Source organism: Aspergillus udagawae (genome assembly GCF_001078395.1).
Source record: "Aspergillus udagawae IFM 46973 DNA, scaffold_3, whole genome shotgun sequence".
In the NCBI taxonomy this organism is placed as follows: domain Eukaryota; kingdom Fungi; phylum Ascomycota; class Eurotiomycetes; order Eurotiales; family Aspergillaceae; genus Aspergillus; species Aspergillus udagawae.
In genome coordinates, this window is record NW_025091266.1 from 3,761,809 (window position 1) to 3,779,819 (window position 18,011).

Sequence of the window (18,011 nt, forward strand, 5' to 3'; positions counted from 1 at the left end):
ACATAGGATCTAGTCCTTGATTTTCTGTCGCACTTACTGGCCGGCTGGCCTAATGGTAAGGCGTTGCTCTCCTAAAGCAAAGATTGCAGGTTCGATCCCTGCGTCGGTCGACTTTTTTTTTTTTTTTCCACCTTCCTTTCCCCCTGTCCCAAAAAAATCCGAATACATCATCTTCACTGAAGACGATCTTGTTGATTCCGTCTGAATTATCGCCATATGGAAGGAAGTTCGCTACGGAGTACCATCTACTACGTATCAAGGTCCGATTAGAGCGCGTATATACCACAGAATATATTTCTTGATGAGGACTGGTACGGAGACAAATGACAAACGTTGTAGCGTCACAGGTATTTTCGAGCTGTAAAAACAACTGGCATGTTTCAAGCCTGCATACCACCGACGTATTCGATATGTTCAGTAACGGCAAATACAGCATCAACAGATCGCCAGGACGCGCATCAGTCCTTCGCTCAATCATCGTGTATTTAATGTTCACAGAAGAGCCCTTTAACTTGAGACTCTACAAGGTGACAGCAATGTTTTCTTAACGCTCTCGACGCCTCCTACTCCGAGGCAATACGCGAGTGAGATGATGGCTGTGCCACGGCTTTCAGTGGAGGAATGATCGAAATATTGCACATTAAGATTTAATGTGTCTCAAATCTATCTGCCAATTGAGACGACCGCATGATTGAATTGAGTCGTGGGATGCATGGGGAATTTACGCAGTATAATATGCGTAGCAACAGCCATGATTATTGCATGGAGATCCGCGTTACGGACACACAAGATTCTACACAGCCACCTACCTAGTGTAGTCTGCTACCTACAGTCCTGATACGCAGTAATATGGCAGTACGGAGTACAGAGATCGATACTGGTTGGTACCTTTTGTTACTTGACACGTCCAGAATACTACTAGAACAGCACCATAGAATATGAAAACGTATTTGATAGTCTTTTGGATTATACAATCAGAGAAGTCATACACCCATCTAAACGGCCGAAAAGCGACAGAGGAAAATAGCCTTGCCTTCCGCGACCTCAGCTCTACGGCTTGATCGTTCGACCGCGTGACAGATTTAGACTTTCAGCTCTGAGGGCTCCCAATGTGCCAGGGCGTCCATCAGGCAACGATACGAGCAATAGAAAGAATCAGAGAATATAGAGTACAATGAAGGTCAAGTAATATCCAGAGGAAATTGCCAAACGAATACTTTTTAAAGGTATTGACCAGTGTAAGGTGACCGACCATTGTTGAGTAATGATTTGTAAGATTGTCACTTCTGGGTCAGTATAAAAATTACGCTTAAGGTAAGGTTCCGTCCTGACGAGCTCGCGTAAGTTAACCGCCACCGTCTTGTCTTGTCCCCGTCTCGTCTCGTCTCGTGTTCTGCCCGTCAAACCGAAACTCTTTCCTTTTCTCCCTCGCTCACCCCGAGTCTGCTCCCTCCCAGCTGCCACGACTTCCTCCCCCTTACCATCAGCTGAGACCTCTCTTTCATCTCTGAACATCTCTTGCTGTCTCTGTAATTCTCGTTTTCATCAATTTTCCCCCTTTCTTTCGCCTTGAACATGGGTCGTACCGTCGATCAGGAAGTTCACGCGGCGTTCGTCGAGTTCCGCGCCAAGGAAGACGATAAGGTGCGTGACTTGTATTTCCCGTAATATTTCAACCACCCGCTTCACTGTCGTCACTAACAAAACACCTTGTTTGCTTGGTTGTTCTGCAGTGTCTTTCGGTCCAGTGTATCTATTGCCAGCAAATTCGCGCAAAGAATACATCGCGCCAGAAGCAGCACCTGCTCGAGTGTCCCGGCCTTCGCGGTCAGAATCAAACAGCACAATCTGCACCCAACGGCATCAGTGCTGCAAATGGATACCCTGCAACTCCGAATGGTGCAGCTGCCACGGCACCTGGTGCTGGCCCAGGGCCTGGCACAGGTGCACTTCCGACTCCCAACGGACCGATGATGACGAACGGCGTCAACCCACATGCTACCTCGATGCAGACTCCACTGCAGAACATGCAAGGACGCGCTGCATTGCCGACTCCCGGCCCTCCCACGGGACCTGCCTCTGCTACTAGTTCCCAGCAGCCGACTCGTGCTACCCCCAAGTCGAAGCCCAAGACCTCCACCTCGAATCTCCCGGCTCCTCCCCTAGATGACGTTCATGCCGCATTTGTCGAGTTTCGTGCGAAGGAGGAAGACAAGGTAAGAGAATGGACTGATCTGGTTTAAACAAAAAAAGACGGATGCTAATTGGGAAAAAAGTGTCTGTCCGTGCAATGCATCTACTGCCAGCAGGTTCGCGCGAAGAATACCAGCAGACAACGCCAGCATCTCCTGGAATGCCCCACCTACCTTAGTGTCATGAAAGACTCGATCCCTGCCAATAACCTCTTGCACACATTCCCTGAAGGTGATATCGCTCGGTCTCTTCAGATTCCTGCGCCTACTTTGGAACTGGACTTCCGTATGAGCATCAAGATGAACCCGAAAGTTGCTGTCGGTCCGAGTATCTGGGGTCAAAGAGATTGGGTAACATTTATTGGCGGTCAATGGGCGGGCCGATGGGGCAAAGGCATTGTTTTGGTGAGCAATCCTTTTTCTTTGATGCAAAGCAGTGCTAACGCTCTTATAGCCCGGGGGACAGGACTCGCAGGTTGTGACCAAGGAATCTATTACTAACATGCGGTCAAACTATGTGCTCCAAACCGCAGATGATCCGCCAGCCTTCATCATTGTCAAGACTGAAGGATGGCTGACAGGCGCCAAAGACGTTCTGGACAAGGTCAATGACCCTAACATTGCGGACACAATCAATCCCAACACCTACAAGTATCGCGTCAATCTTTCCATGGAAACTGGAGATGAGCGTTACGCTTTCTTGAACACTCTCATGTGGATTGCCAGCGGTTGCCGCAGGGGCCATGAAGGTTGGTTGAGACACTTTCGTCATTTACGGAGTCCTGCTAACGACCCTATAGTCATCTTCGATGCATTCCGCGTCAACTAGATCCGAACTCAAGCAAATCTGTTCCGTCTGTTTATTGAGCGTAGTTTTTCTTTCTTTGGTGATGGGAAAATATCGGTCTTGTTCATCTTCTTTTCCTTTGTAATGCTATAGGCTAGTCCACTATCCTCATCCGACGTGATAATGTTTTCGCCTCACGTTGGTAGGTTCCCTGCTGAGTTCTGTTGGCATGGGCACTGCATTACCGCGTCTCGACCACAGCCGACTTGATGCATTCGCTACTGTCTGGCGTGTGTTCTTGCGTTCGCTGATCTCCTTCTACATGTACGCTAGTCTCTATTCTTTTCAACTGTCGCAGATTGCCAGACCCTTACAAGTCGATTTCGTCTGTTGTCCCCTTCGCCTCTACTTTGAGTAACGAGGATTTTCTGTATCTTTACATCTAAAAACTGGATATCCTACAATCTTTCGGGACGTAGGGAGACTTGAATTCCGGAGTCTAAACAAACCCAGGGCCCACACAATCCGAAATTCCGACTGCATACGACGGCAAGGAACGTCACCGAAATTAAGACATGAGCGTCTGTACGCATGGTTCAAAACAAATACTGGTGTTTTATGTATAAGTCAATATACGCATACATCAGTGGTGCTGAACGAATTTACCTAAGGTAGGTATTATCCCGTCAGTAAGGTACTCAGTAAATTACTAGGTTGTTTACTTGGGATGTTGGCAGGTATCATTTCTGTCCTTTACCCCAGTTCTAGAACGATGTATGAAAGGAGTACACTAATGGAAATAAATGAAACCATTTTGGTCTCCCATGTACTCAGCACCTGACCCATCAAATCCGTAACTACATAGTGAAACTAAAACATGCTAGCCCCGATTTTTGGTTTGAGCTTAAATCAGCCTTGGGGTTCGTTTCTATTTGTCAATGGGAATAATGCCTGTGGGCAGGATTGGTTCTGTATTCATACCTTACTTTACGGTGATAGATTAAAACCAAACATTGAAAGGATTCGTGGTATCCTGTAAAATTTCGAATAATGGTAATTATCGTGGAAACTGAGGGTACTGTCTAATGAACAATGGGAATTTTTTATACTACAGCTGTCAAGCAAGTCGCCTAGCATTGTTGTAATCCGGCCATGACGGGGATATATTTAGAAGCCTGTAATTTGGATCGTTAGCATTGATTGCCAGGAAAACGAAGAGGACAGCTCACCCTTCTCGGTATTTCCCTCCCCCATGCTCTTACTGCTGCTGCTGCCGCTCTGGATGGCGCCCAGGATGCCGTCTATGTACGGCGCACCGCTCCATTTCTGGTGGGTGAGGACCTCGACGCCAAGTTCCTTCTCGCGGGACTGGATCAGTCGCACGTAAGCGAGCATTCCCTCGTCCTTGAAGGCGCGTGACAGTTCGGTTGTGATTGTGGCATTGCTGTGCAGGCCGGCAAGGGAGATGAGTTGCAGGACAAAGCTATTCCAATTATCAGTTTCTGTCTGCATTGACAACTTATGGCTCTTCAACTCACCCGTGCTTGGCAAGATCCCAGACAAAAGACTTGAGAGATGCCTCGTCAAAGCCCTGGCCCATCCAGTTGAATGACGGGCTAAGGTTGTAGACCAATTTCTTCCCGGGGTATGCGGCTCGAACATCGCTTGCTAGCTTTCCAGCCTTCTCGACATTGGGGTCGCCGGTTTCAACCCACAAGAGGTCTGCATAAGGGGCGAATTCCTTCGCTCGTTTTGTCGCTGCCGGAAAGCCGGCACGGTAATGGTAAAATCCCTCCCTGGTCCTGGGGCTGTCACAAGACCAGACGACGGGTTTCTTTGTGTAGTCGCTCGCCAGAGCTCGGCGACGCGAAATAGACAGGTCGGGATTCTCTTGGACCTTCTTCTTGTATGCATCACGGGCAGACTGGGGCGCTCCTTCAGCTTCGAGATGTGCGTCGACAGCTGGCCCATTATTAGCCTCTACTCTTGCAGAACCGAGAGAATGACAAACAATATACCTTCATCAAAAGTGACAAGCTTGTGCTTCTTGACCCACTCCAGCTCGAAAGCATCGACCTCTGCAGGCGCAGCACCTTCGCGCTCCATTGCTTGTAGGGTCTCCGCCAAAGGCTCGACCTCCTCCGCAACGCCCAGGATGAACTCGTGATCACGCACATCGATGGCACTGCTAATCAACTTCCCACTCTCGGAATCCGTTCGAGCAATCACCAGGTTCTCGGCGCCCATCATGTCCCATTGGAAACGAGCCGCGACGAGTCTGTTAATGTGTTCTCCAATAGGCACAAGGACTTTCCCTGCCAGATGACCGCACTTCTTGCCGCCATGCAGCTGATCTTCGAAATGAACAGCCGCAGCACCATTCTCTGCGAAAAGCTTGGCCAATTTGAGGACCGCGGAAAGACCGCCATGTCTGTAGCATAGAGGTTGTCAGTTAGTGGGTCATCAAATGCAGCATGGTGATGAAGCGCACCCAGTATCGCCATCTGCAACGATCGGTCTCATATAGTCGACATATGGGGTCGACTTTCGCTGTTCCGGGGTCATTTTTCGCCTGGTATCCCATTGTTTGCGATCATGCATTTGTTGCGCCTTGAACAATCTCTGTACCTGGTTGGGAACGGTATTGTACGGGTAGTCACCAAAGTCCGGAGAAACCTCATTCGTTGTAGTCAAGAGGGAGGAGCATGCCCATCCTGAGATATACAGCACCTCCTGGTTTGGAGCTTGCTGTGTCATTTGTACGGGATCGATTGCACCCACTTTGCACGCATTAGTCTTAGACCAAGGAGCTCCATAAAGGCCCTACATACTGGTGTGAACCGGCTTTCCCTCTGCCGCTCTCTCATTTAGCAGATTGAAGAGCTTACGAGCCATTAGAGAACTCGGATATGTCTGCTGTAAAGCGCCACGTTTGCTGACAACATCCGCGGCCGAGTAGGGTCTCTTGATACCCTCGAACCGCGGAGATTTCCACCAAGCCTCTACATCTTTTATCTGTTGCTCATAAAGCGCATCCTCCGCAGCCCCAGCCTTCTCAGCGGTTGACAGCAGTTGAAACGAGTCTGATGGCAAGGCCGTCGAAACGGGAGGCTCGACGGTCGGCAGCGGAGATGATGACATCCGCGGATAACCGCATGTGAATGAACGTAGGGCGAGACGGGAGGGACTGCCGGCAGTCGAAGGGAGAATGGCAAAGCGTCGCGGGATCCGACGAGGAACTGACCGAAACATCTTCACAGTCCGAATCAAATTTTCGGTATAAACATGAGGGGAAGCAAGAGAAAAGAAGATACGATGGATAGACGAAGGTGGTGTTATGGGGAAGATCATGGGGAGCTTAAGCCTTTTGGGAGCGATTGCCACCATCCCCGCCATTGGACCGATCACCCAACCTCGGTCTGGGGGCCCGCGACAGCCCGTTTGGCCCTACAGCGGATTCCCCGCGGGCCGATGTCGCCTATTTGTCATTCTTTTTTCCGCATTTCGCAAGTTATTCTTAATAGTGACGAGATGCTCAAACCAACAGGTCCTTGAATCTGGGTTGGTAAGTCTCCTTAAGCATGGGTAAAGGATTTATCTTGAGTACACAAAAGCTTCTCAACTGCTGGAAAGCGATCATGCAGCAAGCTCTTCACAGGGAAGCCTTAATCTAGGCTATCTTTGCACTTGGCCACCAGCACTGAATACGCTTCCCTCCATTAAGAACCGATGTGCTCTGATGCTTTCTTGTCTTGTGCTACAGCGCCATCGAGATGTCAGGCTCATTGGCTGCGCAGGGAAAAGTCAGGAAGTTCCTGAACCGCTGCCAATCCAACATCCACATGGCTTGAAAGTGCCTGTCCCGGATGACCTTGCAGTACTTGCCATGTTCCTTTTTCTGATCGTCCATGTGGCAAGTCTATGATATAGTCAATGTTACGCAAGCCCTCACAAGGCGGTTGTATCGGTCCTCACCTCGCTACAGTACGATAAAATGCCGCACTGTTGACATTCCAGTGATGCTTTCTTGCCACAACTGTGACAGCTTTCGTGCTTTGCGAAGCTCCTTGGCCATACTTGGACCTGATCATTGAGTCGGAGCAAGTCATGCAGGGATAAGGGTATGAGCTGGGTTTCTTTCAGCACATTGTCGTAGAGAGGAAACCACCTGGAAGGGAATTCCAGCATAGGTAGTTCTTACCTTGATCGAGTAATGGTCCGTCACAATAACATTGATTGAGTTCCAGCGTGAGATATGCTTTCGAGCATACATGATGGCAACCGTACGTTCGTTCTTCAGATCAGGTGTCACGAACGAGCCTCCTAGATCATGAGTATGAAAGACGATATGAAATGGGTCCTCGTTATAGAGACTGCTAGCCATGAGTTTGAGCGGAAAGCCTTTATTTATCTTAATAATCTCCGCGAGTAGACACCAATGCCTTCGTGGTTCGATCACCTGGTCACTGACATGTTTATAGTGCTCTGGGTCATAGATCTGGTAATTCGGCAGGTCAAGGACTCTAGGAAATGAGACTCTATCGCGCAGATTTGCGTATTTGGCCATATTGCTGACTGCTTACCACTGGCGTGGAGGACGGCCATGTTTTTGAAGGAACGACAGGATCTATACAGTCCGCCGAGTGCTTGATACTTTATTCACTGTTATTTCCTTTGAACTTGAGTGAATGATAGATAATGGATCATCTTTATGTCGTCGGTCATACTTGGCAGTCTCTCAAATCATTTATTCCAGCAGACAGTGAATGAACAAAATCTAGAGATATTCGAGTGCCATGCCTAAAGGCACTGAAGTATTGGGCTTGATTCATACTCGTCGAATCTTAAGCGACAGGGATGTTTCCATATCATGATCTGTTGCTCAGTAGTTTCTGTATCCAGCCTTCTCAAATATGGCGGATAATAAAACAGCTAGAATTTGAATACAAGGTAATACAATTCTTCTTAATGTTCGACTCAATGAGATAATATTTCTATCCGAGCAGCTGTTCTATGACACAAGCCCCGAGACAAGTGCGGAGTCGTACCTTTAAAACCTAAGGATATCATGAGGGGTAAATAACTAACACCTATCAACAACTGGCGAGCGAGGGAAGCATCGAATAAGAGGCCAGGGATTACCTCACACGAGCCACTCTCGAACAGGCAAGGCCAAGACAGTTGATCATCTCCAACTCTCTGTTAGATTTGCTGTCATACCTCAACCTTCTTCTCCCTCCGAGTGGCGCTCTCCTTTGTACTATCTCTTTCACGATGATTGGGCCTTGTCATAATCGCGGCAAGTACTCCACGCTTCCATCTAACTGGTGACTGGCCCTGTTGAGCTGGCCCAGTGATGGAGGGGGCAGTTGATTTGCTTCTTTTCTAAGCTTCACAATGAGCAATGGACTGAATGGAGGTACTTGGACTGCTCCGAGTCTACCGTGGAGCTTCTCCTATCTATTTCTAACAGAAGGTTTACCGGGTGTTGTCTGTGTCCAGTTAAACAGTGGCTTATCGAGTCTGATCGCCGAATCTGCGTTCTCAACCTCACTCACTCCAGCAGTCGCCCCCGCAATCTGCATGTTTAGTGCAATCCTTATCATCTGGATGCGTTTCTCCTCACGGCTCGGGTCTCTCTCGAGGCCGTAGTTTATCTATCGTTTCTCAAGTGACAGCAAGCTATTCTCCGGTCTTCTTTTCGATTTGACAGATACGGATGTTATGGCTTATCTATTGCTTTTGCCGCCTACTCTAGAATCGTAAATCCATCGTTATTCCTCCCTCTCTCCGTCTTGCCCTGCTATCTTATTTGGGTTTCTGTCTCCTCTAGTGGATGGGTTTCTCCATATCTGCTAAGTCCCTATTGTCATTAGCCCGAGCGGTATGGACAACATCAAGATCCCATCGCCTTCGACAATTCTAGACACTACTCCCACCATTCCTTCGTCCACCAGGACATTAGATTCGGCCTCTTTCATAAAAAGAAGCCCACCACGGAATCGAGCTACAAGAGAAGCCGTCACTAACAAGCCCAAGCAATCTAAAAGTCGAAACGGTAAAGTTCATTCCTATCACTTGTTAAGAAATCAAGCCTGGATGTCGGATCGGTGTAAACCGCACAATACAGAATTGCGCAGAGCGCTGACACCATTTCCTTTCACCGTACATTAGGATGCATTACCTGCAAGGCAAAGAGACTAAAATGTGACGAGTCGAAGCCAACCTGTCTCCAATGCAAGAAGCGCAACGTGGAGTGTGGAGGTTACAAAAAGGACTTTAAATGGCGCCCATTCGAAGAAACCAACGTGGTCAGCAGGATTTCTTCTATTCAAGCCAGTAAGAGTAAGTCTGCGGGTTTGCAAGATTTTCATATTCTGGCCACCACTAAGATCTCTCAGGTGATCCGGCCACATCAGGCAAAGAAAGGAGGGCCAGTCGTTCAGTGCAGGCGGGCAAGGGTCGTCAACCTTCGCCGGTTAGCGCTCGATCGTCCGCACCGACTGCGTCCTCTCTGGAATCGAATGATGTTGCACCCATTCATACACTGCAGTCGAACGATTCTCCTCCCACCGACTCACCACTTGCATTGACCCAGGAAAACCTCACATCCTGGAACGGTGGCATAGATCGTTTCCTGGACTTCAGTAATGCAGAAGATGAGCTCTTCGCACCGGTTTTCACAAATAGTTCACCGCTCGAACAGTCTCCGCGGCTCTCCGACATTGTACCTTCCGCTCTGGAGATCCATACAACCCCAGGACGAAGGCCACTGGGGCTGGCTTCGCAGAACACAACTCTTCGACCGGGCAACTTGAGTTTTGCAGCACTTCTAGAAGAGGACAATGATAGAATAGAAGAAATAGCCCGCCATTCCGACGAGTATATTGATCCGTGGGTGGTAGGATATTCCGATGGCAGGGTGCCGTCCGAGACCCCGAATACCCCTGTTATGCTGACCAAGGAGCCAAATTTTGATATTGCAAGTCCCGAAATGTTGGTACTGCAATTTGACAGGTTCACTTGCGGGATTTTGTCTGTCAAGGATGGGTTAAACGAAAACCCCTGGAGGACTCTGATATGGCCTCTGGCTGGAGAAACTCCAGCCTTGTACCATGCAATACTCTCTATGACGGCTTTACATTCAAGCAAGGTCAATCCAGGACTAAGAATGCACGGCGTGGATCATATGAGAAGAAGCATCACTCACATGGTCCAAGATATTCAGAACATGAGGACAGATGCCGCCTTAGCTACGAGCTTGGCTCTGGCATTCGCGGACACATGGGACCAACACACCCGTAACTGTATCCAGCATATACGTGGGGCCAAGGCACTCGTATCACAAGTCCTAGGCTCCAAGGTTCGGGATGCAAACGACATCCAGAGAATCCGGTTTCTATATAACACCTGGCTGTATATGGACGCAATCGCACGCTTAACCTCTCGGGACGACGAGGGAGATCAGGATATGGACTTCTCCATTTTCCAGCTGCCCCGGAACGCAGTACATGAGATTGACCCCTTGATGGGCTGCGCCACTACACTCTTTCCACTCATCAACCAGGTCGCGAGGTTGATCCAACGGGTTCGGAAGACGGAATCAAATTCAATTTCTCTTGTCTCTCAGGCTATTGAGCTAAAAAGACTCATCGAGCAATGGGAACCACCGGAGTGGTTCGTGCCGCCGGAGGATCCAACATCCGAAGTACAGCACAGTATCCAGACGGCACACGCCTATCGTTGGGCAACTTTACTGTATCTTCATCAAGCAGTGCCAGAAATGCCTTCAGAACCAGCTAGTGACCTGGCCAAGCGTGTATTGATACTGCTGGCTACTGTTCCTTCGGGTTCCCGCACGACAATCGTTCAGATGTTTCCTCTTATAGCAGCTGGATGCGAGGCCGGACCAGGAGAGGATCGCCAGTGGGTTTTGAGTCGATGGAGAGCCATCCAGTCTCGTCTCATGATAGGGTCCATTGATCGATGTATTGAAGTAGTCCAGGAAGTTTGGTCTCGTCGTGACACCATCGAGGCAGAAAAGCAGCGACGCCACGAGCGCGTGCTCATCAGTTCTAATCTCGAGAGCAAAGCCGGGGCGGTGGGACGTAGGGGGCCAGGCTTAACATCCCAGGGAACGAAGGAACGATCCATCAGCAATTTCGCCATTCCTTCCGACCTAACAGTCTCTTCTAAGCCCCAATTCGTAGGCACTCGAAGAAGCTCTGCGATACAGCCATTGGAAAACATCGAATTCGAGAAGACGGTTAGAGGTAAATTACATTGGGTCAGTGTCATGCAAGAATGGGGATGGGAAGGTGAGTCTTTATCCTGTTCTGCTTGACGGTTTGCATAGTATTTCAATCTTCGGTACCTGAGCTGAATTGGACTCCGTATTTTGCAGTGTTTCTGGGATAAAGGAAAATAACAGAATCGAAAGGTCGATGTGTTCGATTTTCTACCGACGATGGGACATATTATTGTTTGCAGCCGAGCCCTTGACTCGGACTTGTTCATATGGCCTGCATTCTCTCGGCTTTTGGGACTGTTGCAATGCTGCAGGCGGCTGGCCTGGTTTTGAGTGGCCTTCATTTTCTTTGTCCTCAAGTTGAGATGCCGCGAAGTCATTGCTGGCTAGATACGATCGGAGTGAAGCCAGATATGACTCGAGGTCGCTCGTGATCTTGACGGTTGACATTCCGACGAGAGAGCCAGGCATATCCTTGTTGGAACGGGATGTCGGTCGCGGTATAATCCAGGATGGACTTGGAATTGAAGTCAAGTTGCGATTGGGTTACGGGCTTTCCTTCTACTTGATTAGCATGGCGTTCAGAGTTGGTTGCAACGGCTTGCTTGCGGTTCATGTACTGAATGCTATACAGACTTGGCCTTGTTTTGGTGATTTGATTGCGTTGGGGCAACCACAAGAGGGTCCAAGTTGGAGTCGTCGTTTCGAAGATGTCGCTTAGGGAACAAGGTCTTCTTTTGAACAGCTGCTCCGGATTTGCTTATGCAATGGGTTGGCGCATGGGCTAAACGAGCATGAGGCGATTTGTTCACAGACTTTCTTTCCTACCAGGATGCGAAATATGAAGGAAGAAGACCCGGCTCTGATTTATCAGCAGGATTGAATTTGATTTCTCTACAACGAAAATGACTTTAGCTCTGATAGTGATTCAAGAAGCGTCCATTCCACAAACCTGTTGATATATATAATATCTGACCTCCAGCTGGTCACTGATGCCGACTATAGAAGCACCGAAAAAAGCTGCGAGAGATATCTCTTCGACTGACACTTGCCGCAGACACTCAAGACCGGAGATCGCATTTATTCCCCGCTGAGGGACTCTGGGGCTCTGGCATAAGGCGGTCTCTTTTCTACCGCTAGTGAGTATCAGTTAGTCGGATAGAGAGTAGTAGGAAAATATGAGAGACCCCCAAGAGGAAACGGGGGAAGTTCCTTCTTTTTAATGATCGTCCAGCCCACTAAGCAAATCATCCACTAGTCTTAGGTAGGTAGTGATGTATGGTGTCATCCTTCGGGTCTGCCATTAGTTGATGACAGGGCAAAGAGGCTGGTCTGACTAAGACAGTCCGGGCCTAGGAAGAAGTGATTTGCATGGTTGCATGCAGGATGGTTGGTTCAGTTTGGGTTCTTGAATCCCATCTTTGTCGCGGGGTAGATAGCCAAAGCAAGCAGAGCATCCCCAGGTTCTTTTCTAAGGCAGATGGACACAGCTCTCGGACTTTCTGGTAGATTTGAGAGGCGTAGGTAACATCAATATTCTTGGAGATGATTCCATATCGCCATATCCATCTGCGGATTGCTGGATGGGGTGAGACTGCTGGATGTGGGATTCACAGATGATGGATGTTATCGCGGGAGTGCTCCGCAGATACCCAGGCATTTGGTAGGAAAGACTAACCAATCCAGGCAAAATTGTCCAGGACTACGAAGTATGGTCCGTAGGTACGTATCTAGTTCCCGGTACGGTAATTCGTAGGCTGAGACTTTGGTTTTACCTCCCTTGAAAGGTACCTTGGATACTCTGTAGATACCTCAGGCTGTCCATTACCGTACGTTGACAGTCGACTGTACGGTTACTGATAACGTCCAGAGGATGATTAAGGTACTAAGAGATAAGGGAATACCCCTCATCACTCGACCCCTCACCTCACGCCTTGAGAATCTCTGCTGAAGGACTCCGTACCTCGAGATGAATAACCAACTGGAGGAATCGTATCCGATTGCCCATGGGTAGATCATTTGTTTCGTGAAAAGTTGTCGCTGGTCTCCTAGTGTGGTAACTTGATCCGTTTGTTCGCATTGCTATGCTATTCTATCCTTGTAGAGGGAGAATGGAACTTGAAAGACAATGGTTTGGAAATATACATAGATCCTATATATATTGCGATATCAGAACTGAAAATTAACCGTTTGAATATCTCAGCATAGGCAGTATAGAGTAGACGCATCTTTCATCTATACTGATACTCCCATCCATCACCAAAATGGCGGTCCCGTTCAGATATCACGCCAAAGCCCAATCCACGTTTAAGCCACCACTGATCGCAAACGAGAATGCCTTCCTAGGCGATGTGTACTCGAGGTAATTTGAATCTAACAACTCCCTCCACTCAAACTGACATGATCTCCTCCGTAAAGCGAGAAAGAGAACCCCGACAAGCCCATATCGGCTGGCTTCTACCGCCTGGAAAAAGGCACCCCGCTGGTGTATGAATACACCTACGACGAGATGAAGATCATCCTTGAGGGGCAGTTTGAGATTGCGGATGAGACGGGGCAGAAGGTGACGGCTTTGCCGGGGGATGTTTTTTATTTTCCCAAGGGGGCGAAGATTACGTTTACGACAGAGACGTATGGGTTGGCGTTCTATGTGAGTTTCTTTCTAGATGGGGTTTGAGGTGCTATTAGATAGGTGCTAACTACTATCTTTGTAGACTGGACAGAGGAAGCAGGGAGGTGCCTAGATGGCGCCCTACGATGGATTGATGAGGTTCATGTGGTCGGGTGAAATTACCTGGATAGCGGGGCCTACGAGTATATCACGTCATCGACCACCTTCAATAATCGATGGAATCAGAAAATCTCAGCAAGGTACCTTAGTCTCAAGGCTCTCGAGCCTCTGGGGCGACAGGGCGACAGGGCGACAGGATTCTTCCATGTTTTTCTGGGTCTGTGGTGAATGTAATAGTATCCCGCTGTACCACTAGGCCAGCTTCTAGTGAGTGTGGAACCATGGAACTTCCATGCTCAAAAGAGTAATTTGCTTATTCTAGGTACCTCGCGTAAACAAGGACAAGTGTCGCACGGACTGATTTCTTGTGCAAAACCTGTTGGAATGCTATTCATTCTTGCATGAGCCTAAGTCTAATGGCAACTGCGATCCACTGCCATAGGAATGTAATTGTCTCGGCAATAATAATAATAATAATAATAATGAATAGGCGAGCAAGGATCAACAAAGTCATTGAGACATCCCAAGCTTCTGGGTGAAACTTCAATTCTGATCAGATCTCGTCCAGACCTCATTCGCCGTCGATCCAGCCGAATTTGATTAAAATCGGAGGATGACTTGCAGGATGACCCGTATTGTTACTGTCGGACAGATCCTGGTGCTCCGTAGTACGCAGACTAAGCCGCCAGATCTTAAACTCCGAGACTGGAGACGCCGTATCCATTCTGATTCCCAAACCTCCAGCACTCCAATCACAAGCAAGAGAGACTCCGATAAACTCGTGCCCCCTGGATTCAAGGCAGGGGTCATTCGCTAACTCTCGCTCATCATATCTCATGGGATCGCGAGCGATCGTAGCCTTATGGCTGACAAGGGAGTTACCGGGGCAACTGCTATGCTAGAATAGGAAGAGGGGGACGGATCGAGATGATCCTGTCAACTCGGAAGCTTCTCGTTGGCTAGAAAAATCCAGGTGGACGAGTGGCTGGCTGTTAATCATTCATGTTCCTGGGATGACGAAGGAGAAGGATGAGACGAGGTCTCTTTCGGTTCAGCTGAAGCATCATCAGCAGTCGAGAGCTGAACCAGGCGCAGGAGACATTCACGATCCTTCAAAACGGGGGCAAAGGGCGAATCACGTTCCCTTGTCGAGAGTGTCTGTGTCTTGACTCTCTTGTTGTCGCTCCCCTTTCTTCTCTCCTTCTTTTTCTCTTCCTTCTTGACTCCCCACTAGATAATAAAAAAAGAAACAAAGCCATTATTCCCTCCACTTGACTCTCAACCAAACCCCCCCCAGAAGTGGCTCATTTCTTTCTCGCCTTTGACGTCTCTTCCTTCCTGTTCCTGTCTATCATCACTTTGCTTCTTCCTTTACGCCATACTTCCAAAAACATTTGCAGCTTCTCTCTCCTCTGCTCCTTTGACTCCTGGCTGGATTCCATCTCAGACTACTGCCCGACTACCTTAGCTTCCTTCTTCCCCACCAACCAAGACTGATAGCTGCCATACTGGATTTTAGTCTACCCCGTTGGCGGAGTAGTCTCGCCTCGTCCTTATCGCCTCAGCCACGTCCAGAGATCAATTGGGCACATTCCTCTCTGACGCTGGTTCACTTTTTCTCCCTTCTGTCTCTCTTTCCTTTTTTACTCCGGCCTTCATACTCGCTTGGCGACACTTGCGGCCATGATGACCCTCGATACCCCTCGTGAATCGCCAGAGCGTCACGGTCTGCGTCTTCCAAACCCCCCTCCTCTATTGCATACCCGATCGGGCAATGAACCTTTCGATCGCCCCTCGACACCCGCAGACAATGGCTTCACCAGTCCTGCCCAAACCCCGCAGGGCAGCCCCAGCAAGAACAGAATGCCTCCCGGCGCCATTGACCTACCTAATGTCTTTGAAAAAGCGATGAAGCTGGCTCCCTCCTCTCCCACCAAGAATACCTTCAACCATTACAACCATCCCATGTTTGCTCCCCCGAAGGCATCGCTGGACGACTTTAGCGAGAGTGTCATCCGCCAGTCACCAGGAAGCCCCACACGCAAATCGAATAAAGAAAACACACCCCCGAGTCCTCTCAAAATAGCCAAGGATCTGGGTCCCAATCCCACCGCCGCCGCAATTTCTCGTCATGAGCCATATCAGCAGAGAGATCTGGACACTCTCCAGAGACGCCAGGTTCAGATGCGTGGCTTGACGCCAGAAGAGATGGAGAAGCTGCAGAGCCCCAGAGTTAAGCGTTTGGTCAACGTGACTCAACTATGTACGTGTATTTCCAGTGTGCCGATTTGCGCATAGTAGAAGCCCGATTGGCCTCAAATACTGACGCTCTTGTTTCTTTTGCCTAGACTTTCTCGACCATTACTTTGACCTGCTTAGTTATGTTCACAACCGCCAGACCCGCTATTCCCAATTTCGGGCCGCCTACCCCGATCCTCCTGCGACCCCGATTGATGATTACGAGCCAGCCCTGCTCAAGTATCTGGGTCGCGAGCGTGCCCATCTTCGCAAGCGTCGCACCCGCCTGCGTCAGCACGACTTTCAGATTCTGACCCAAGTCGGCCAGGGTGGCTATGGTCAGGTCTATCTGGCACAAAAGAAGGATACTCGAGAGGTGTGCGCGTTGAAAGTCATGAGCAAAAAGCTTCTGTTTAAGCTGGATGAAATCCGTCACATTCTGACCGAGCGAGACATCTTAACAGCGGCCAAGAGTGAATGGCTCGTCAAATTGCTCTACGCTTTCCAGGATGATGAGCAGATCTACCTCGCAATGGAGTATGTGCCAGGCGGTGACTTCCGTACCCTGCTCAACAATACTGGCGTCTTGCACAATCGCCATGCCCGATTCTACATCGCGGAGATGTTCAGCTGCATCGACGCACTCCATGCGCTGGGGTACATTCACCGCGACCTTAAGCCGGAGAACTTCTTGATTGATTCAACGGGCCATGTGAAGCTGACGGACTTTGGCTTGGCGGCGGGGATGCTGAATCCAGGAAAGATTGAGTCCATGCGTGTGAAGCTGGAGGAGGTCGGCAATACCCCGGTTCCCTTTGGTCGCCCGATGGAGCAGCGAACTGCAGCCGAGCGTCGTCAGGGATACCGTTCGCTTCGAGAGCGTCAAGTCAACTATGCCAAATCGATTGTTGGTTCGCCTGACTACATGGCGCCCGAGGTATTGAAGGGTGAGGAATACGACTTTACGGTTGACTACTGGAGCTTGGGGTGCATGCTCTTCGAAGCCTTGGCTGGATACCCGCCGTTTGCGGGTGCCACGGTCGACGAAACATGGCAGAACCTGAAGAATTGGCAAAAGGTACTCCGGAAGCCTGTATACGAGGATCCCAACTATTTCCTTTCGCGACGCACCTGGGGTCTCATCACCAAGCTCGTGGCGGCCAAGGAGAACAGAGCCAAGAGCATCCAGGAAATCCACGCGCATGACTATTTCAGCGAGGTTGACTTTAGTCGCCTGCGCGAGCAGAAGGCGCCATTCGTACCAGAGCTGGATTCAGAGACAGACGCCGGCTACTTTGACGATTTCAGCAACGAAGCAGACATGGCCAAATACAAGGAGGTCCACGAGAAACAGCGTGCACTCGAGGAGATGGCCGAAAGAGAAGAGAAGATGAGCAAGGGGTTGTTTGTTGGGTTTACATTCCGGTATGTTCCACCCTATTCAGCTGGGACAAGACGTTCATATTGCTAACAACCATGACAGTCATCGCAAACCCGCCGTGGATTCGACTGGCCGAAGCTCGCCGCGGAAGCCGATCGCTACCGACGGGTCGTTCGGAACCATGTTCTAGACGAGATGAAGCCCCTGCAAATGTCCTTTTCCTTCGCGTACGAACCGTATCCTGGCATCGAGCTGGATCTCGAAATGACCATGATCAAACTGATTTTGCGGCGTCTCTTAAATGGTTTTCTGTATGCATACTCATCGGTCACCAAATGGGCCTGGGATACATGGGGCTGGAGTTGTGCGTGTATTGATTATTGCGTGTATGATACATAGAAAGTCGGTATGCGTATGCTTAGGAGTCCGGTTGA

General features: G+C 49.3%; 6 protein-coding genes and 1 non-coding gene across 7 annotated transcripts; 5 read left to right on the forward strand and 2 right to left on the reverse strand.

The window, feature by feature from the left end:
* Positions 1-38: 38 nt before the first annotated feature.
* Aud_005153 lies at positions 39-110 on the forward strand. The gene has a single exon. It is a non-coding gene; the product is annotated as a tRNA-Arg (tRNA).
* Positions 111-1,575: 1,465 nt separating this feature from the next.
* Aud_005154 (DUF3237 domain-containing protein) lies at positions 1,576-3,021 on the forward strand (the record flags this gene model as incomplete). Its single annotated transcript, XM_043290085.1, has 5 exons — positions 1,576-1,644; positions 1,734-2,216; positions 2,277-2,597; positions 2,647-2,941; positions 2,993-3,021. 5 exons carry the CDS (start codon positions 1,576-1,578, stop codon positions 3,019-3,021), a joined length of 1,197 nt encoding a protein of 398 aa, XP_043146020.1.
* Positions 3,022-4,146: 1,125 nt separating this feature from the next.
* Positions 4,147-6,231, reverse strand: Aud_005155 (methylisocitrate lyase ICL2; the record flags this gene model as incomplete). Its single annotated transcript, XM_043290086.1, has 6 exons — positions 4,147-4,154; positions 4,209-4,462; positions 4,518-4,941; positions 4,998-5,410; positions 5,471-5,759; positions 5,811-6,231. The coding sequence occupies 6 exons, from the start codon at positions 6,229-6,231 to the stop codon at positions 4,147-4,149; spliced, it is 1,809 nt and encodes a 602-aa protein (XP_043146021.1).
* A 505-nt stretch (positions 6,232-6,736) lies between these two features.
* Aud_005156 (uncharacterized protein) lies at positions 6,737-7,546 on the reverse strand (the record flags this gene model as incomplete). Its single annotated transcript, XM_043290087.1, has 2 exons — positions 6,737-6,898; positions 7,181-7,546. 2 exons carry the CDS (start codon positions 7,544-7,546, stop codon positions 6,737-6,739), a joined length of 528 nt encoding a protein of 175 aa, XP_043146022.1.
* A 1,532-nt stretch (positions 7,547-9,078) lies between these two features.
* Positions 9,079-11,323, forward strand: Aud_005157 (fungal specific transcription factor domain-containing protein; the record flags this gene model as incomplete). The annotated part of the gene is made up of 3 exons (XM_043290088.1): positions 9,079-9,144; positions 9,195-9,324; positions 9,381-11,323. The coding sequence occupies 3 exons, from the start codon at positions 9,079-9,081 to the stop codon at positions 11,321-11,323; spliced, it is 2,139 nt and encodes a 712-aa protein (XP_043146023.1).
* Positions 11,324-13,491: 2,168 nt separating this feature from the next.
* Positions 13,492-13,971, forward strand: Aud_005158 (cupin domain-containing protein; the record flags this gene model as incomplete). The annotated part of the gene is made up of 3 exons (XM_043290089.1): positions 13,492-13,589; positions 13,646-13,877; positions 13,942-13,971. The coding sequence occupies 3 exons, from the start codon at positions 13,492-13,494 to the stop codon at positions 13,969-13,971; spliced, it is 360 nt and encodes a 119-aa protein (XP_043146024.1).
* A 1,673-nt stretch (positions 13,972-15,644) lies between these two features.
* On the forward strand, positions 15,645-17,767 carry Aud_005159 (serine/threonine-protein kinase; the record flags this gene model as incomplete). The annotated part of the gene is made up of 3 exons (XM_043290090.1): positions 15,645-16,221; positions 16,307-17,621; positions 17,680-17,767. The coding sequence occupies 3 exons, from the start codon at positions 15,645-15,647 to the stop codon at positions 17,765-17,767; spliced, it is 1,980 nt and encodes a 659-aa protein (XP_043146025.1).
* Between the last annotated feature and the right edge of the window lie 244 nt (positions 17,768-18,011).